General features: G+C 37.5%; 2 protein-coding genes across 2 annotated transcripts in view; both read left to right on the top strand.

Annotated features, from left to right (window-relative positions):
- The window catches only part of LOC148728766 (uncharacterized), an 81,294-nt gene that overhangs the window by 37,522 nt on the left and 26,880 nt on the right, over positions 1 to 16,892 (top strand). The window lies entirely within an intron of this gene.
- Positions 9,244 to 14,453, top strand: LOC111345856 (uncharacterized). The gene is made up of 8 exons (XM_022953147.2): positions 9,244 to 9,664; positions 10,508 to 10,773; positions 10,973 to 11,087; positions 11,209 to 11,331; positions 11,456 to 11,596; positions 11,908 to 11,941; positions 13,233 to 13,362; positions 13,573 to 14,453. Exons 1-8 carry the CDS (start codon positions 9,574 to 9,576, stop codon positions 14,095 to 14,097), a joined length of 1,425 nt encoding a protein of 474 aa, XP_022808882.2. The 5' UTR covers positions 9,244 to 9,573; the 3' UTR covers positions 14,098 to 14,453.

Below are 16,892 nucleotides of genomic sequence, written 5' to 3'. Positions count from 1 at the left end.
AAAACATATAAACATTGTAACAATGTACGTATCTAAGATCATTCTGAGATTAGTGAGCTGATCAATAGTCAATTCAAAATGAGCCTTCTGGCTAATGTCCTTAACATTTATTATGTTTGGAGTGTTGATATTGATATTAGCTGCTGATGTTGGACAAATTTTATCGGGAACCTAAATAGTGAATGTTGATGTTGGCAGCAATTTGATTTGTTGAAGTTTGCACCATTACGGCTTCCATGAAAGCTGAGTGTTTTGAATTGCTCAATTATGTAAATCGCAACGGGTTAATTCTCAATAAAACAAATTTTAAGGTTAATACCCTTCACATTTGATCATTATGTCTTGTTTAAAATCACTAGTAATTTTATTGTATTTAACTTGCATGACAACTGTACGTATCTTTTAGCTTATAATGTGGTAAAGTACTGCATAGCATATAACTGCAGTAATATTGTAGTAGTAATGAAATCTCTTTAGCTTACAATGTGTAGTATTTACTTATTTATTACTAATACTCGCCAAGACTAGCTAATGCTATATGTGGATTGTGTAAATTGGCTTTTAATGTTCCATGAAATAATAATAAAACAGTAACAAACAGTTACAAGCATGACCTATAAATATATGTGATATTTTTAAAGGGTTAGCGTTGAAATGTGGGTAAGTAACAACAATCTACTTCCAAAGTAAATCACTACATGTAGTATCATACTCTATAAATTATCTTTATGAAACTAAAGCGAGTGGTGAATTAATGTTGCTTCTTGAATCCAAACCGGTACCCATTTTCTGCCACATGGGAAATTTTGGATGCGGAGATGGAGGATGGACACCAGTCATGAAAATTAATGGGAGCCAGGTCAGCTTTTCCCTTCTTCTGCCTTTATGGTATCGATGTAAAAGAATATGTGATAAATCTCACCGTCTAGAAGCCAATCAAACTTATTTTGCCCATCTTAGACAGATCAAAGACACCGTATCAAGGATCCTTTCATCTCTTCCCGTTTATGGGTTAGTGAATTAGAGAAAAAATCTTTCCTTCATCGATCGTGCGAACCTTGTACCTTTCGAAAATACTGTCGACTAAGAGAAATTTGGAAAGTGCGCAAAGCAGTAGAATTCACAAGCAAACTACTTCATAACTATATACCCTATACATATTTCAGTATGAAATTATCATAAGATCGAATACACGAGTGTATAATAATACGTTTTCATTCATAAGCAAAGAAACTCATTTTCATACTAATGATTGAGCACCAGGCCTCTATAAAACGTCTTGTTTGTTACTATGTTCTACACATCCATAGAATTTAACACTCACCCAGTACCTTCAGCATGCAGCTAAGATCGGCTATGTCCATTTTGATTAATTTTCCTAATTTTTAAGCTCATTTAACTATTCATTTATGCATTCATTTATTTATTTGTCGAAATTATTTCAGACCACTTTCCCCTATGACTCCCCCTATTGGACTGACAAGAACGAATATAACCCTCCTGCCGGATAGACTGCGTTTGACAAGCAGGAAACTAAGTTATCGACTTACTGGAACACGCCATTCTCTAAGATCTGCCTCGGTATGAAATCTGACCAGGTTCTCAGGTTCACTGTCATCAGCAAACAAGCTGACTCTCTGTATTCACTGATCGCTGATGGGAAATATCGCAACACGTCCCTGGGTCGAGATACATGGAAGGCGCTGATCGGTTCGAAGGGTTCCCTACAACCCAACTGTAACAGGGAAGGTTTTAATGCTGTGTCTGAAAGAAGTACTCATTCTGGAGCAAGAATTGGAATACTTGGTAACGTGAGTCCAGAATTTGGTTTGGCACTGGGGGGAAACCTCACAACTCTATCACGTGTGGAAACACAGCCTCAGGGGTGTATATATAAGATACACCCCTGAGGCTGTGGCTATTCTCTTATATATACACATATATAGGATTATAACCATAATCATCATAACCACTCCTAGAATTTCTCGTATTTAATTTTTACCTAAAATTCACAAACCTAACAACCCGGGTCGGCCCAATGTCTCGACTTGCAGTTGCCCTACCGAACTTATCTACAGCTATCTAGACAAAACTATGGCTCCCATTGTCAAAACTTTACCATCATATATTAAAGACAGCCAACACGCTCTTCAAATTTTTATCGAGACTTTGATTTCCTTGGCCAAAACAAACTTCTTTTCACCATGGATATTGCGCCTCTTTACACTGTCATTCCTAATGTCGATGGCCTTCTGGCCCTTAAACATTTTTTTGATCAACGTACTGATAAGGAACCTAAATCTGAAACACTACTACGCTTAGCCGAACTAGTGCTCACACTCAATTGGTTTTCATTCGGAAACAACTTCAAACAAACCAATGGTGTAGCCATGGGCACCAAAATGGGACCTAGCTATGCCAATCTTTTTGTAGGTTTTGTCAAACATCAATTTTTCAGCCAATACAACGGGTCCAAACCTGAACTCTACGGTCGCTACATCGACGACTGTATCGGCGCTACCTCCTCTACCAGAGAGGAGCTGACTCAATTCATAACCGCAGTCAATTCTTTTCACCCGGCTCTGAAATATACCTGGGAAATTTCTGACAATTCTTTATTCTTTTTAGACATCAAAGTTTCAATTGAAGGTAACGGTTTATGCACTAGTGTGTATAATTGATCTATACTATACTACTATACTATTACAAACCTACAGACTCGCATAATTACTTGTTATATTCGTCTTCGCATCCATGTCACGTTAAGAATTCCATTCCTTTTTCTCAGTTTCTAAGACTTCGTCGTTTATGCAGTGTTGACTGTGATTTCCACCACAAATCAGAGTCAATGTGCCAGTTTTTCGATAAACGTGGTTACCCTGTTTCTGCCGTTCAAGCGGGTTACCACCGCGCCCAACTTATTGATCGACATTCAGCACTACAAACGTCGCATAAAGAAGATTCCGACCACATTCCATTCTCTCTCACGTTTCACCCTCACAACCACTCATTTAAATCCATCATTCTTAAAAACTTTAAATTATTTCAAAATGATCCAGAGACAAGTAGTATCTTTTGCAGCCTCCGCTCATTTCATTCAAACGCGACAAAAACATAGGCAGTTTTTTGGTCAGAAGTTCTTTTCAGACTATTAACCAACCAGGCACTTTTAAATTCGCTCGTGCACCTCCGCCAATGTAATCTATTGCATAACTTGCACTTATTGCAAAAAGATATACATCGGCGAAACAGGCAGAAGACTAGGTGACTGATTCCGAGAACACCTTCGAGACGTGGAAAGGAATGACAAGGACACATCGAAACCAGTCGCTAGGCATTTTAACTTACCAAATCATTCTAAGCAACATATGGCAATCTGCGGTATTTCCTTACACTTAGGTAGCAGGGAAAGCCGTAAAAATTGGCATATGGTATTTCGAGGACTGGACTGGACTGGACTAGTAAAACGGGGACTAGTAAAGCGCGGACTAGTAAAACGTGGACTAGTAAAACGCGGGCTAGTAAAAGGCTGACTAGTAAACTGCGGACTAGTAAGACGCGGACTAGTAAAACGCGGACTAGTAAAACGCGGGCTAGTAAAACGCGGACAAGTAAAACGCGGACTAGCAAAACGAGGACTAGTAAAACGTGGAGTAGTAAAACGCGGACTAGTAAAACGCGGACTAGTAAAACGCGGACTAGTAAAACGCGGACTAGTAAAACGCGGACAAGCAAAGCGCGGACTAGTAAAACGCGGACTAGTGAAACGACAACAACAAAAAAAAAAGCAATTTCATATGAAGGCGATCATAAGACTTAATGGCAAGCCAATTTAGTGAGTGACAATCCCTGTTTGACCTTTAAGCTGCAAATGGGTTTGACATGCGCCAGATACAAACGAATTTATAAGTAAAAAGTTTATAAATAAAATTATTTCCTAGCCTAAACTTATAAGTTCGTTTGTATCTAGCGCATGTCAAACCCATCTGTAGCTTAAAGGTCAAACAGGGATTGTCACTCACTGAATTGGCTCGCCATTAAGTCTTGTCATCGCCTTAGCATAAAATTGTTTTTTAATGTTCTTGTTGTTGTTAAGTCCGCGTTTTACTAGTCCGCGTTTTACTAGTCCCCGATTTACTAGTTTGCGTTTCACTAGTCCGCGTTTTACTAGTCCGCGTTTTACTAGTCAGCGTTTTACTAGTCCGCGTTTTACTAGTCCGCATTTTACTAGTCCGCGTTTTGCTAGTCCGCGTTTTACTAGTCCACATTTTACTAGTCAGCCTTTTACTAGTCCGCGTTTTACTAGTCCGCATTGTACTAGCCCGCGTTTTACTAGTCCGCGTTTTACTAGTCCTCCTTTTACTAGTCCGTGTTTTACTAGTCCGCGTTTTACTAGTCCTCGTTTTACAAGTCATCGTTTTACTAGTCCGCGTTTTACTAGTCCAGTCCAGTCCAGTCCAGTCCAGTCCACGAAATACCATATGCCAAAGCTTTCTCTTTAATTTGAATAACATTTGTTTTCTTTATAACTCACTCGCTATCAAATTGTTAAGTCCAAGGAGGATTTTCCCGCAATTAAACTCGTAATTGTAGCCTTAAATAATTCGGGTTCTTCAAATTAAAGAGAAAACTTTCGCCGAAACATTTTTATTTGTAAACGTAGTTAAAAGGCTTCCGAACAAATTTTCAAACATTTTTTTTGAAAAGTAACTGTCACGATGTGACACCTGTCAATTGAAGAGGAAAGAAGCATACGCTTTTGAAGAAACAGCAGTACTGGTGTGACAAACACATACGAGTTAACTCATCATACGACGATTTTCTCGTAAAGAGAAAAACAGAGATCTTACGGAAAGTATTTTTTATTTCCAACAACGATTAATCTTCTAAGATTTACCTCTGTTCCGTTTTAAAATGTCACGGAAAGTCAAATTGTAAGTGAATGCAAATACGTGTTTTGGAGTTGTCAGTCTGCTTGTTTGTTTTCTGTAATGGCGTGTGTAAATCGGTGTTTCTTCCACCGAAAAGCTGAAGTCAATGAGAGTCTTTCTACCTAGACACAGGGAGATTTAATGCGACTTCTATTCATCGAATTCCTGCGTTTCTGCCGTGACATTTACGACGAAATAAACAATTATTAATATAAGAGAAAAATCGAGTTTCCACATGAGAAATTTACGACGAAAGTGTATTTTAAGATTTTGAACTGCTGCTGAATAAAATTCTTCCTTTTTAGCCTGAACTTATAAAATCGTTTGTATCTGGCGCATGTCAAACCCATTTGTAGCTTAAAGGTCAAACAGGGATTGTCACTCACTGAATTGGCTCGCCATTAAGTCTTGTGATCGCCTTCGTATGAAATTTATGTTGTTGTTGCTAAGTCCGCGTTTTACTAGTCAGCGTTTTAGTAGTCCGCGTTTTACTAGTCCTCGTTTTACTAGTCCACGTTTTACTAGTCCTCGTTTTACCAGTCCGCGTTTCACCAGTCCGCGTTTTACCAGTCCGCGTTTTGCCAGTCCGCGTTTTACCAGTCAGTGTTGTACTAGTCCGCGTTTTACTAGTCCTCGATTTACTAGTCTACGTTTTACTAGTCCACGTTTTACTAGTCTGCGTTTTACTAGTCCAGTTCAGTCCAGTCCGCGAAATACCATATGCCGTAAAAATCTTGAACAAAAGTTCGTCTTTCAAACCGGCAGTCTAAATCCCACAGGGATCAACGAACGCTTTTCATTATACTAATTTATTCTTGTTTTTCTTGTTGCCATGTTCCCACCAATAACGTAGCTCCATTTTCTGACTTTAAAAGCACACACAACCCACAATTCCTCTATTCGCTCCGACGAAGGGCTAACGCTCGAAACGTCAGCTTTTGTAATCGTTACGGTGGCCAATTTACCATTTCAACTTTGTTGATATATCCAAATTATTTCGTTACCCCCACCGATGCAGCCCCAAACAGTTTCTTTGGAAACGATTGGCCTTTATTCAGGGGTGTATAATTCGGACAAGGGAGCAAGATATATTGGAACAATGGAGTACATCTTAGTGCAGTAGCAAGACACCACCCTGGAAAGATAACACGAAACGATTTCTCATTATTATAGCAATAAAGTTATAAATGACGAAATAGGTGAATAGAGGAGTAAGTGAAGCAAAGGTGAAGAATTGATATATCAGTCATTAGATAAACACCCTATGTGTCATAGATTCAAGACTGATGTTATTAGATCATTTGAATCTTAGCTCTTTCTTTCTTAATTAGTGATTAAAGATCTTTTCAAATGAGATATCTGATCAAATTTGATGTTCAACTTTAAGTGTAACATGTCTTAGAATACAAATTACGTTATTTAGAGTTTCAGTTGCTAGACGTTAAGAAATTCTGTTGTTAAAAGTTCCCTTTTAGGTTTTCGAAGCTTACTGTTGCATGCTTAAATAAGACAACCAACGAGTTCTAGTAATTTTGCATATTGTATGATAAGTGCTACGTTAATGACCACTCAAAGGTCACGAGGAAGGTTTGGGAAATGTACGCCAAGATTTTTAAAGGATTATATGGAAAAAGGCAAAGATCCACACCGAAGATCTTCGGCGTAAAATGGTTCAGAATGTAGCCTGGCGAATACAGTGGCATCGTTTGTTTTGAAGTAAGAGTCTTTCATGGTTCGTTCTTCGTAACCTACAGAACACAACAAGTAAGTCTTCATAATGTATCTATTTAATCTCGTTGTTCGGGTTTGCTGCTTTCCATAGGGCTAAGCTCACCGCAGCTTGCAATTGATGAGGAATCGACAAAGCGCTTTTTTTCCCCCACCATCCCCCAACACTTCTTATACTCATAAATGCTACGCATTCACTTGTAAAAATGGCAGGAAACTCACACAACCTCACAGATTTCTCCAAAGTTTTTCGAGTCTTCCATAGCACCTCTCCCTCTAGGTATGGCTCTATAAACAGTCGGTCACTCCCGACAACAGCAACTACAAGATGAATTTTTGCATAGGTGTATACGCTTTTTTATTCTCCCCATCCTTGATCTCAGATTGTTTTAGTAATTTCTCGATTAACTCTTTGTTTTTGCGTTTTTAACAGCGTGGGCCACATCTTCAGAATAACAGATGAGGTCTGCATCAAGTAGCAAACAGAAACGTAGATAACTTAACGTTGGTGCACCCATTATCAAGGATCTTTTTCGATACAAAACTTTTTTTTATTATAATAATAGGACTGAGTGGAGTCCAATTGCGTGTGTAATCATAACTGGTAGAACAAAATCGGACGACCGCGAAGCGGGAGTCCGATTTGTTTATCACGAGTCTTATCCTCAATTAATCACAAAAATTACAATTCCGAGAAAGAAGAATAGCTAAGTTATGAAAGAAAGGGGCGATTTGCATAAATAAAATAAAGCTGTGATAGGTTGATTTAAACTAAAGCTTCTACTGTGATTGTTTCATTTAAAATACGACTTTGAATGATTTGGTTTTTGAACAGTTCGATAACAAACTGTCCAATGTCAAATTAGCAAGTGAATTGGTGAAACTAAAAGTATTTTTGAATCGATCACAATTGAGGAAAATGTAATTTTTTTTCATAATTACAAGTGGAAGCCCTCTGAGCGTGCTATTTTCCTCAGTCCCAAAGTTCTTGTTGTTGTGTTGTTGTTGTTGTTGTTGTTTATTATTATTTTTATAGAACATTACAAGCAAATTTACACAACCCGCATATAGCATTAGCTAGTCTTGGCGGGTATTAGAAATAAATAAGTAAATACTACACATTGCAAGCTAAAGAAGTTTGATTACCACAATAAACTAAAGAGATTTTACAGTAAACTAAAGAGATTTCAAAGTCATGCGAAGGATCCCTTTTCAACTGGTTGATTTTCGGCTTTGAACTATATTCACGCATATCCTTTGGGTGCTTCTTTGGGCATGGACCTTAACCTTGATAACCATTGAACCCTGAAGTTATTGAGCTAAGCTAGATACAAATTTGATTATCAAAAGGAGGGAGGACGCTTTATAACAATCGTCTTCCTTAACAGATATGAATTGCGAAATAGGAAATGAGTCTTGTGGTCTTGGTCTTCTAAGCAGGATGCCTTCACCGCTGGTAGAGTAACCTTGGCAGTGCACGATTTCATGTTAAGTTCAGACAGCTTTTTTCAAATATTTTTTCCCTATAATTATCTCAAAATACATGCACACATTAGGACGTTACGCCAAAAAAAATTCATATCATTAGTTTGCTCGAACATGTTTGGTCAATGAAGAGATTTTAGTTTTCGCCATGTCAGGATTAGTAAGACACAAAGTCATTTCTCCCCAGGAACTTTCCTTCATTGTTTCCGTCAAACCCCCACCTCTGCCTCCCAACCCGGCTGGCAAATAACGGTGCTTGAGATGAATATTTAATGAACTCATCAATTCCTAGTTTTTCAAAGCAATTTTCAAGAGACATTGTGCAAATTTCTTACAGGTGCCTGGTAGGTATCATATGACAACCTTAATCAATTAGCTCATTGCCTGACAACTATGACACTGACACCAATATCTTATGAGACAACAGCAATTAGTTGCTACTATGGAAAGGAAGAAAACTAATTACTTCTGCGCCGCATTTCGAAAAACATTTTCAACAAAAATATGAAAACTATCTACATAAGAGACGAAGATATTAACTCTTTATGGTTGATATTAAAGTATCAACGTATGTTTTTGTGTTTCCAACGAAGAGAGACGCTGAAATGGAGGAGGGGTAGGGGTGGCAGTTTTGTTTTAGTCATTTCGCGACACTGTGTATATTGGACCTTGTGCATTATGATAGGAAGCAGAGGGTTATTAGGGTGAGATACTTCACTTCGAATTTTGTCATTATGCAAAAAATACTGCTCGCTTGTTATTTTAGTGAAGCTGAATGTTACTTGAATCTATTAAAAACCATTTTTTAAGTTACGTTTTACCTAAAATCCCCCTCGGGAAAGACTCTCACAGACAATTTACGAGCATTTTGCGTGGATAATATTATAATATTATTCTCGCTATAATCATTTTGATTGTAGCTAGAAGTTTATTCGAAAAAAGTTTATTATTATTTATCAAAATCATTCCGAAAATACAGCTAGGGAAGAAGACGAAGAATCGTAAGAAACGCTCGTAGAAAACTGAAAAAAAAAAAAAAACAAAAATAAACATCCATCGGTAGAATTAGCACGTAGAGTAAAAATTCATACATTATATATGATAACTTGAGACAGCATGTGGTGGTTGGACTTACAAAGCACGGACACAATATCATTTGTTGGAGATATATATATTTATCCTCTGAATTGTCTAACAATCGAAATGTGATATGGAGAATAAGGATGGAGGAAGAAAAAGTACAGAATAGAGAGAAAAAAAAGACAAAAAAAAGAAGAAAAAAAGAGAGAGAGAGAGTTATGTATATTGAGACAATAATGAAAATTGTCGACAGGTGTAGTAGCTTTTATTGGCTGAGGAGAAATTGAATATCCATGACAAACAAGACATTACTAACCTTGAATTACTTAAAAAGTTGAGCATAATTTAAATGAGTTATGAAAACGTTTGCGCCATGCGTTCCCTTCATATCTGCGTATTTCTAGCATGCTCCATGGTAATCGTGTTTGCCACATCACAAGGTAAATTCAAGCAATTTTCTTTTCACCCACGGAAACATGGTCTATCAGTTCCTTTCTGCGGGCTAGCTAGTCGTTTCTGCATACAGTTCAGTTCGCTCAGTTATCACATTGACATATAAATATTTTTCCTCTGACATCAATCTAATACAGATAGTTAAATCGGCTATAAATGCTCCTTATTCTCCGAAATGAAAACACGTTTCCGCTTAGGTTCTCTTTTAAGCATCCGGCGAAGTTTCTTTCCTGAAAAAGCCTGAAAAAATGTCCATGCGTCATTCTTTGAATGATGTCAATCAAGAAAGTTTGCTACTCCTCAATTTTACTTTAAAGTGCCAGAACGTTGAGTAATAATGCTTTCATCATTAGATATGTGTTATTGACCAAACCTGAAGTAAAGATCGCTGGTTATTGACGGAGACGAAGTCGATGTCCATAAAAACACAAAATTAGAACAAGTCTAATATCCCGCCATTTTGACTGAACAGGCTTGGTCAACAGAGGGTTAATTATAGAAGAAAAATATTTCGTTTTGATAATAATCAAGAACTGTTTCTTCTCGAACGTTAGTAAAAAAATGCCAACAGGGATGGCACTTGCTCGTTTTCATTTGACACGTTGGAAAATTAAGTGACTTGATAAGTTCTCTTTAAAAAATGTACACAAAAGCAAATCCGGTTCTTGCTCAGGAATGACACTGGGGCCATCTTGCCCACTCAGGTGGCCTATAATAACGTAGGATTCGCATCATCTCGCGCTGCCAGCTATATGGTAAATACTATCATCACAATTTTGTTAATTGCATTGATATTCATTATATTCTTAACTTTGATGACTTCTCTGAAGCAGACCAATACCGTCAGTTGAAATTCCGGTCTGAAAAAGCGTTTGACAGCAAACGCTTCATAAACCACGTGGTTCGCATCACTGTGGTCATGGTAATGGAGTTCTGTGAAACCATGTGTTATATGGAACCCAACTGTGTCAGCATTAATATTGATAAACGAGCGGATGGAAATAGAAAGTACAAATGTGAATTGAATAATGTTACTCACGAAGGACACAAAGACGACTTGATAGAAAATGGAAATTATTCTTACCATGCAGCTGAGGTAAGTAAATTATCCATGTAACCTCAGAAACAGCGTGGTGAACAGATAGAAAGTGCAGGCTTAAATAAATCGTAACCCTTCATATCTAAGCTTTGTAAACTTTATATGTGAATTTTCTACTTCTAATGGATTTCATTGCAAGTTACTCAGTGGTGATGATTGTATTACTAATAGGTTTACTTATTTACCTTTTGGTCAGAGCGCTTGTGTAAAAAACTCTTGCAAGAACAACGCCACTTGTCAAAGTGGTTTTACTGACAAAGGATATCGCTGTTTGTGTACTGCTGGATTTAAGGGTCAGTCATGTGATGAAGGTAAATGTTGTTCCCCTCTCTCCTAACTTTTAATTAAACACCTCTGCGTGTACGAGTACAGTCGGAAATGTTATCGATGCCCTTTCTTTTCCCTTATTGCATTTTTTATTTTGCCTTTCAGATATTGATGAATGTGCAACATCTAATCATGGCTGCAGCACCACTGCTGTGTGCAAGAATACTAAGGGATCGTACAACTGTACATGCAAACCTGGATATTCTGGTGATGGACGCACTTGCAAAGGTATATTCCATACACTTTAAGGTTTCTTACTTTTGAATCAGAAGGAAGAGTATCTTAAAAAACTTCCATTCCTCGATGGAATGGTCACTATTTGTCATGACTAACTTGTGCAGTATCTTTTCAGATGTTGATGAATGTGCCGTTGGAAATCACGAGTGTGATCCCAATGCCGTGTGCAACAACACCCGGGGATCACATAATTGCACATGTATGATTGATTATTGGGGAGATGGAAAGACGTGCATTAGAAAGGGTGACCCGCTATGTAAGATGTACTTTAGCCCCACCTTTTAATTATTTCTAATGCATCTAAGCGTAAAAAATCATTGTAACTTACATATAGTTTCCAAAGGAGGACATTATCATAACTCTTAGAAAATTGGCGGACTTGGGCGAAAGAGGTGAACATACAGATCGTCTGAAATTTATAACAAAACACTGTATTATTTACAGCCATAGTAGCAATAACTGCCAAAATCAGTTTTAGTTATTATTTTCTTTTACAAAAGAGCTTATTCATATATCCATTCGTTCCTCTTTTACTATTGTCTTCCATTATGTTGGGAACTGAACCAGTTTCTACCTGCAAGGAAGTGTATGACAGAAACATGTAAGTTGGTGTTTAATTTGCTATTAATAATATTTCCACACCAATATGAAATTAATCAAGATTAGCTTGCAGAGGGAAAACATCATATTTTGTCAATTTGTATATGTGCACGATCCTTCGCAGTAAAGCAATATTTAAGCAATAGTGAAAATCAGACCTGAAAAAAATTCAGGCCTGTACGGGATACGAACCACTGACCTCTGCGATACTAGTGCAGCGCTCTACCAATTGAGCTAACCAGCCAACTGGGAGCAGGCCATCGAATTAATTCGACATAAACCCGTAGATGATAAATCAAACAACAAACATATGAAATACATATATATGAACTGCGGTTATGAAACGTATATGTGGACGATCCTTCGCAGTAAAGCACTATTTAAGCAATAGTGAAAATCAGACCTGAAAAAAATTCAGGCCTGTACGGGTTTATGTCGATTTAATTTGATGGCCTGCTCCCAGTTGGCTGGTTAGCTCAATTGGTAGAGCGCTGCACTAGTATCGCAGAGGTCAGTGGTTCGAATCCCGTACAGGCCTGAGTTTTTTTCAGGTCTGATTTTCACTATTGCTTAAATAGTGCTTTACTGCGAAGGATCGTGCACATATACGTTTCATAACCGCAGTTCATATATATGTATTTCATATGTTTGTTGTTTGATTTATCATCTACGGGTTTATGTCGAATTAATTTGATGGCCTGCTCCCAGTTGGCTGGTTAGCTCAATTGGTAGAGCGCTGCACTAGTATCGCAGAGGTCAGTGGTTCGTATCCCGTACAGGCCTGAATTTTTTTCAGGTCTGATTTTCACTATTGCTTAAATAGTGCTTTACTGCGAAGGATCGTGCACATATACGTTTGAGAACCGCAGTTCATATATATGTATTTCATATGTTTGTTGATTGTCAAATTTGAATAACTCGTTTTGGAAGTTTATTTTATTCGTTCCTTTTCCGTCAGCTTTTGCCAAGGATAATTTTTGAAACACAAACATTACTATTTTTTTCCTTATAAATTAGTTGCCAATAGTGTAGCTTGATGTATATCGTGTTAGAATGGTGCTAAAGAGGATTGTTGTCACCGACCTTTTGACAAGCTATGCGAAAGGCATAATCAGATTCGAGTATTTCATCCACCCCTGAAAAATCTTAAAATACACATCGCTGCACTGTTACTACTTTAGGTACCAGAAAACGGTTTCTCTCGAGATTAATATGATTTAAGTGGTTTAGACTGTCATTTATCGAATCAAGACCTAGAGTACAAGTACATTCTTGAATGCAATTATTTTCAGCAGATCAACTGTGGGTAAAGTGGTGATATTAAACATCGATTCAAAACCAATCTCCGTTTTCTGTCACAAGAAAATCGATGGATGCGGTGACGGGGGATGGACGCCGGTCATGAAAATTGATGGCGATAAGGTTTTATTTCTTTCTTCAATTGTCTATTTCTGTCTTGCATAACGTCTTGTTTGTGCTATGTTCAACACATCTTGAGATTTAACCCGCACCCAGTACGTTTAGAATACTTCTAGGATCGGCTATGTCCATTTTGTTACATTTACCTATTTTTTAAGTTCATTTAACTATTTATTTGTGTATTCATTCATTTACTTATCGTGTTCATTTCAGGACACCTTCCACTATGACTCACACTATTGGACTAATAAGAACGAATATAACCCTCTTGGCGGACAGACTGCGTTTGACAGGCATCAGACTAAGTTATTGACTTACTGGAACACGCCCTTCTCTAAGATCTGTTTCGGTATGAGATTTGACCAACAGGTCAAGTTCATTGTTATCAAAAAACAAGCTGACTCTCTGTACTCGCTGATCGCTGACGGGAAATATCGCAACACGTCACTGGGTCGTAAGAGTTGGAAGGGGCTGTGTGGTTCGAAGGGTTCCCTACAACCCCACTGTAACAGGGAAGGCTTTAATGCCTTCTCTGAGGAACGTAGTCACTCTAGAGCAAGAATAGGAATACTTGGTAACAATGAAAATGATTGCAAAACTTGTGATTCCCGAATTGGGTTTGGCACTGGGGGATATCCTGACGACTCTATCACGTGTGGAAATGCAGCCTCGTGGTGGTTTGGATCGGACAAAGGAGGGAGCTATATTAGGACAATGGGGTACATCCTAGTGCAGTAGAAAAGCACCACTCTGGAAATATACCACAAAACCATAAAATGGTGTGACTGGAATCTTAAACTCCTGTTACTCATTATTATAGCAATACAACTACCAATGAATAAATAGGCGAGTAGATTAGTAAGTAGACGAATACGACAAATTAAAGAATCAGTCATTAGATAAACACTCTATGTGTCATAGATTCAAGAATTAAACTATCAAATGATTTGAAATTTGATCATTTTTCGTATAATCAGCAATGAAAGGTATATCTATTAAAGTAACGTGTTTAAAATTATAAATTACTTTATTTAGCTTTATTTGCCAAAACTTCAGGTATACTGTTGTTAAAAGTTCCTGTTTAGTTTGACGAAGCTTACCGTTGTGTGTTTGAATAAGACAATCAACGAGTTCAAATAATATTTTCGTGTATGATAAGTGCTGAGCTGGTGCAACGTTGAATCCGTGATAATTTAAGTTTAAATAAGTTCCCTAAAATGTAAAGAACAGTCAGACTTTTTCTAAACAAGTTTTGGATTACATGATAAGTAGGCAAGCTTAGAATGGAAACAGCCTACGAAATAACACTCAAAATATTAGTATGTGTAATCAAATGGCGACGGGGGAAATTAGGAAATAATTTCACGCGCGTTTTGTCAAAATTCTGATAATTTCCCGAGCCTTTAAGCCAGGGAAATTATCAGAGTTTTGACAAAACGCAAGTTTAGTTATTTCCTAATTTCACGAGAAAACCATTTGATTACCTTTCAATATCGTGGGTGACAAATTACGTTCACAACCGTAATTGTTTTTACTGGTTTATTCTATCGAAAACCGAGAACGTGAAGAAGAATATAGTTTTCGATTAAAGCACACATTATTGTTAAAGTTCGTAATTTTCTGAGATTCTTCACAAAAAATACCTTTCGAATTCTTCGTCCATGTTAATAATTTTCGGCCGCTTCTCTTAATTTTGTAACTTCTTCAAGGGTCACCGTCTTAAATATCGACGCTATCTTGGCTCTGATTGAGATACAAGAGATGTTACCAAGACAGTTTTGTAATTTCACATATGAAATTAAAAATTAATGCTGAAATTTCGCGCCAAAATTAAGGAGTAATTTGTCACCTATGATATTAATCTGGGGCGGATTCAGGATTTAGTCAAGGGGGGTTCGGAGAATTGTTTCCCTTTTGAGGGGTCCAAGATTTTGAAAATTAGGTCTTCGGAAACATGATTTCCAGCGTTCTGAGGGAAAATTTAGGGGGTTCGACCGAAACACCCGAACCACCCCTGGATCCGCCCCTGGATCCACCCCTGGATCCACCCCTGGATCCAACCCTGGATCCACCCCTGGATCCACCCCTGGATCCGCCCTAGATTAATGCAAAAACAAAACAGAAAGCAAGGCTAGGTATGTAAAAAATATGCGAATAAACATATTAATGGCAAGTGTCTTACATCAAAATATTGCCTCAGTTTTTGATGGGGGAAAATGACGGAATCTTCCAACTGTTCTATCTCAGCAGGAATATTATTCATATGTACTAAAGACTATTACTAAAGCCTAACCCACCAGACTTATGAAAATTAATCATTCAGATATTTAAAAGTGACTTAATCAAATATGCACATATCTCACGTTATATTTAATATTCTCCAGAGGTAATATTCATTATATTAGTATTATGTCATTATATTAGTATTATGTCATTATATCTCACTCGGGGGGCATAGAAATGCCTTTAAGGAATCGAATTCACAAAATTTTCAAAAGAAAAAAACACTCTGTATTTGACAAAACTCTATTGAGCAATTTAGACCAATGTTTACGAAACGCTGATCGCGAGGTGCATTCATTTATTGAACTAGGCAGGGCACCAGATAATATGCGTCAAATTAAATAGATCATTATGTAAACTATGCAGGTCAGGTTTTTCATTATACATGTCTTGCCTGCCTTGAATCAAAGCCGTTTCCGACCAATTTCTCCCATGTGAAACAGTACATAGATAAAAATATCATGTCATCCAGAAGAACTACTATCGAAGCCTTTCGCGTGATGATAGTCCTTACGATAACGGCTAAAATACTAATTCCCCCTTAATAGTTGAAAATGACATATCAGTAAAAGGGATAATTAATAAGCTTTCACGGTATTTTCTGTTAAGCAGTAGCAAATGAATCGAACAAGTGTTGAACGATTTGGCCATGTATGCTGTTTTTACCTGCGCTCTTTTGATGGAACTTTGTGTCGTAAAACTAAAGACTGACGGATCACAGGGTTAGTGTTGGCAAGAATCTTAACAACTACGTCTTAACAATATAGCGCTTTCCCTGTTATTGGCATATCAACTTAAGCTATGACTCTAGCTTTATTTTGTGCTTGTTTGCTTTTTGGATTTTTACTAATCATGCCAGATCTTTAAGTCTGTTGCCTTTGAAATAATTTGGTTTTATGACCGTGCAGAGGCTATGGAATGTTTGCAGCCAACTCTCTGCATTGATCTCCCAAATTTCGGTCACTTCCATCCCTGGGTCGACTTCAGTACCAATCCATCCAATCTATTTTTAATTCGGTTGGAAAGAAGAGGCGTGGAAAGGAAACATCAGTCAAAGGCTGTTTTTAAAACGATGACATCCCTGCTTTTTGTTTTGTTACCAAGATTCCCCAATCGATATTCATCCCGTTAGTTTTCATTTTTTAAGGATTTCTCCTTATTTAGGTCGAATTAAAATCCTGAGTGATATTAAGGTCAGTGTTAGAAATGACTATGGCAAAGGCTTTTAAGCGTTAAACGCTGCAGGAAAT

The sequence above is a fragment of the Stylophora pistillata genome, chromosome 6, assembly GCF_964205215.1.
Source record: "Stylophora pistillata chromosome 6, jaStyPist1.2, whole genome shotgun sequence".
NCBI classification, from domain to species: Eukaryota; Metazoa; Cnidaria; class Anthozoa; order Scleractinia; family Pocilloporidae; genus Stylophora; species Stylophora pistillata.
Note: the sequence above shows the minus strand (reverse complement) of the source record. Positions and strands in the feature narration are given on the sequence as shown.

Excerpts from the sequence above, each read along its gene's own strand:
- LOC111345856 (XM_022953147.2), top strand. The coding sequence starts at position 9,574 with ATGAGTTATGAAAACGTTTGCGCCATGCGTTCCCTTCATATCTGCGTA. Across the intron at positions 9,665-10,507 it reads CGTGTTTGCCACATCACAAG|CAGACCAATACCGTCAGTTG; the intron begins GTAAATTCAAGC and ends ACTTCTCTGAAG. Across the intron at positions 11,597-11,907 it reads TAGAAAGGGTGACCCGCTAT|TTTCTACCTGCAAGGAAGTG; the intron begins GTAAGATGTACT and ends GAACTGAACCAG.